This window comes from Wasmannia auropunctata, unplaced genomic scaffold (genome assembly GCF_000956235.1).
Source record: "Wasmannia auropunctata unplaced genomic scaffold, wasmannia.A_1.0 LD315367.1, whole genome shotgun sequence".
Taxonomy (NCBI): domain Eukaryota; kingdom Metazoa; phylum Arthropoda; class Insecta; order Hymenoptera; family Formicidae; genus Wasmannia; species Wasmannia auropunctata.
In genome coordinates this window covers 1-1,176 of record NW_012047523.1, presented here as the reverse complement: position 1 = coordinate 1,176, position 1,176 = coordinate 1, and the positions used below count along the sequence as shown (strand labels likewise).

General features: G+C 45.9%; 1 protein-coding gene across 1 annotated transcript; it reads left to right on the top strand.

The window, feature by feature from the left end:
- Positions 1-8: 8 nt before the first annotated feature.
- On the top strand, positions 9-1,172 carry LOC105460804 (cytochrome P450 6a2-like; the record flags this gene model as incomplete). Its single annotated transcript, XM_011707293.1, has 1 exon — positions 9-1,172. A coding segment is annotated over exon 1 (1,164 nt), but the record flags the coding sequence as incomplete, so codon positions are not given.
- Positions 1,173-1,176: the final 4 nt, after the last annotated feature.

Below are 1,176 nucleotides of genomic sequence, written 5' to 3'. Positions count from 1 at the left end.
TTTATCTGATGCGAAATTACAAGTTCTGGCAAAAACGTGGAGTGCCGTGCCTGGATGGGGCCCTACCGGGATTCGGTCACATGTTGTCGGTGATCTCCATGAAGACGTATTTCTCCGATTTCTGTTCCAAGATCTATAATGATCACAAGGGTCGTAGCATGGTCGGCATCTACGACTTCACGTCGCCGTCGTTGATGATCCTCGAGCCGGAGCTGGTGAAAACGGTGCTGCAAACTAATTATTCGAATTTCTCCGAGAACACCTTCGAAATCGATCCCAAAGTGGACCCGCTCGTGTCACATAATCCTTTCTTCCTTGCCGGTGAGAAATGGTTAGCCAACAGAAAGCGCTTGACTTACGCGTTTTCTAGCATGCGTTTGAAGCTCCTGCTCAAAAATGTTAAAAAGGTGTGTGCGTCGTACGAGAATTACATAAACGAAAAGCTGAAGAACAAACAAACGGAGTTTGAGCTGAAGACCTTGTTCGCCAGGTACGCCGCGCAGGTAGTTGCCGCTGCTGGTTTCGGCGTGGATGGATATTGCTTTGATGACGATAAAAAGGATATATCTTTTCGAAGACTCGGAAAAGCCGTTTTCGAACCGACGAAACGACATAAAATTGTGATGGCTTTAACGTTTTTCATTCCGTCGCTAAACAAAATTTTCAAAGTAAGCTTCATCCCGAAGCATGTCGACCATTTCTTCAGGAACCTAGTTGCGGATCTCATGGAGCAAAGGAGGAAGGACGGAATACCTACGAATGATTTTCTCTATTTTATGACTGAACTGGAGCGAGCGGAGGGCACTAAATTCGACACCGAATATCTCACGGGGCAGGCGATGTCGTTCGTTCTGGACGGCTATGAGACCTCCAGCAGTATTATGAGCTACGCCGGATTCTATTTGGCCAAAAATCCAGAAATACAGGAGAAATTGCGCGAGGAGGTGATATCCGTACTCAACAAATATGACGGTGAACTGACTTACGAAAATTTGAGAGAAATGACGTTTATGGACCAGGTATTCAATGAGACAATGAGATTGATACCCGCACAAGTAGTCATGAAGAAACGATGCACGGAAGAGATCGAACTGAAAGGATCCGATGGAATTAATTGTCGCGTGCAACCCGGAATGAAAATCCTGATACCGGTTCAAGCTCTGCACAAAGATCCTC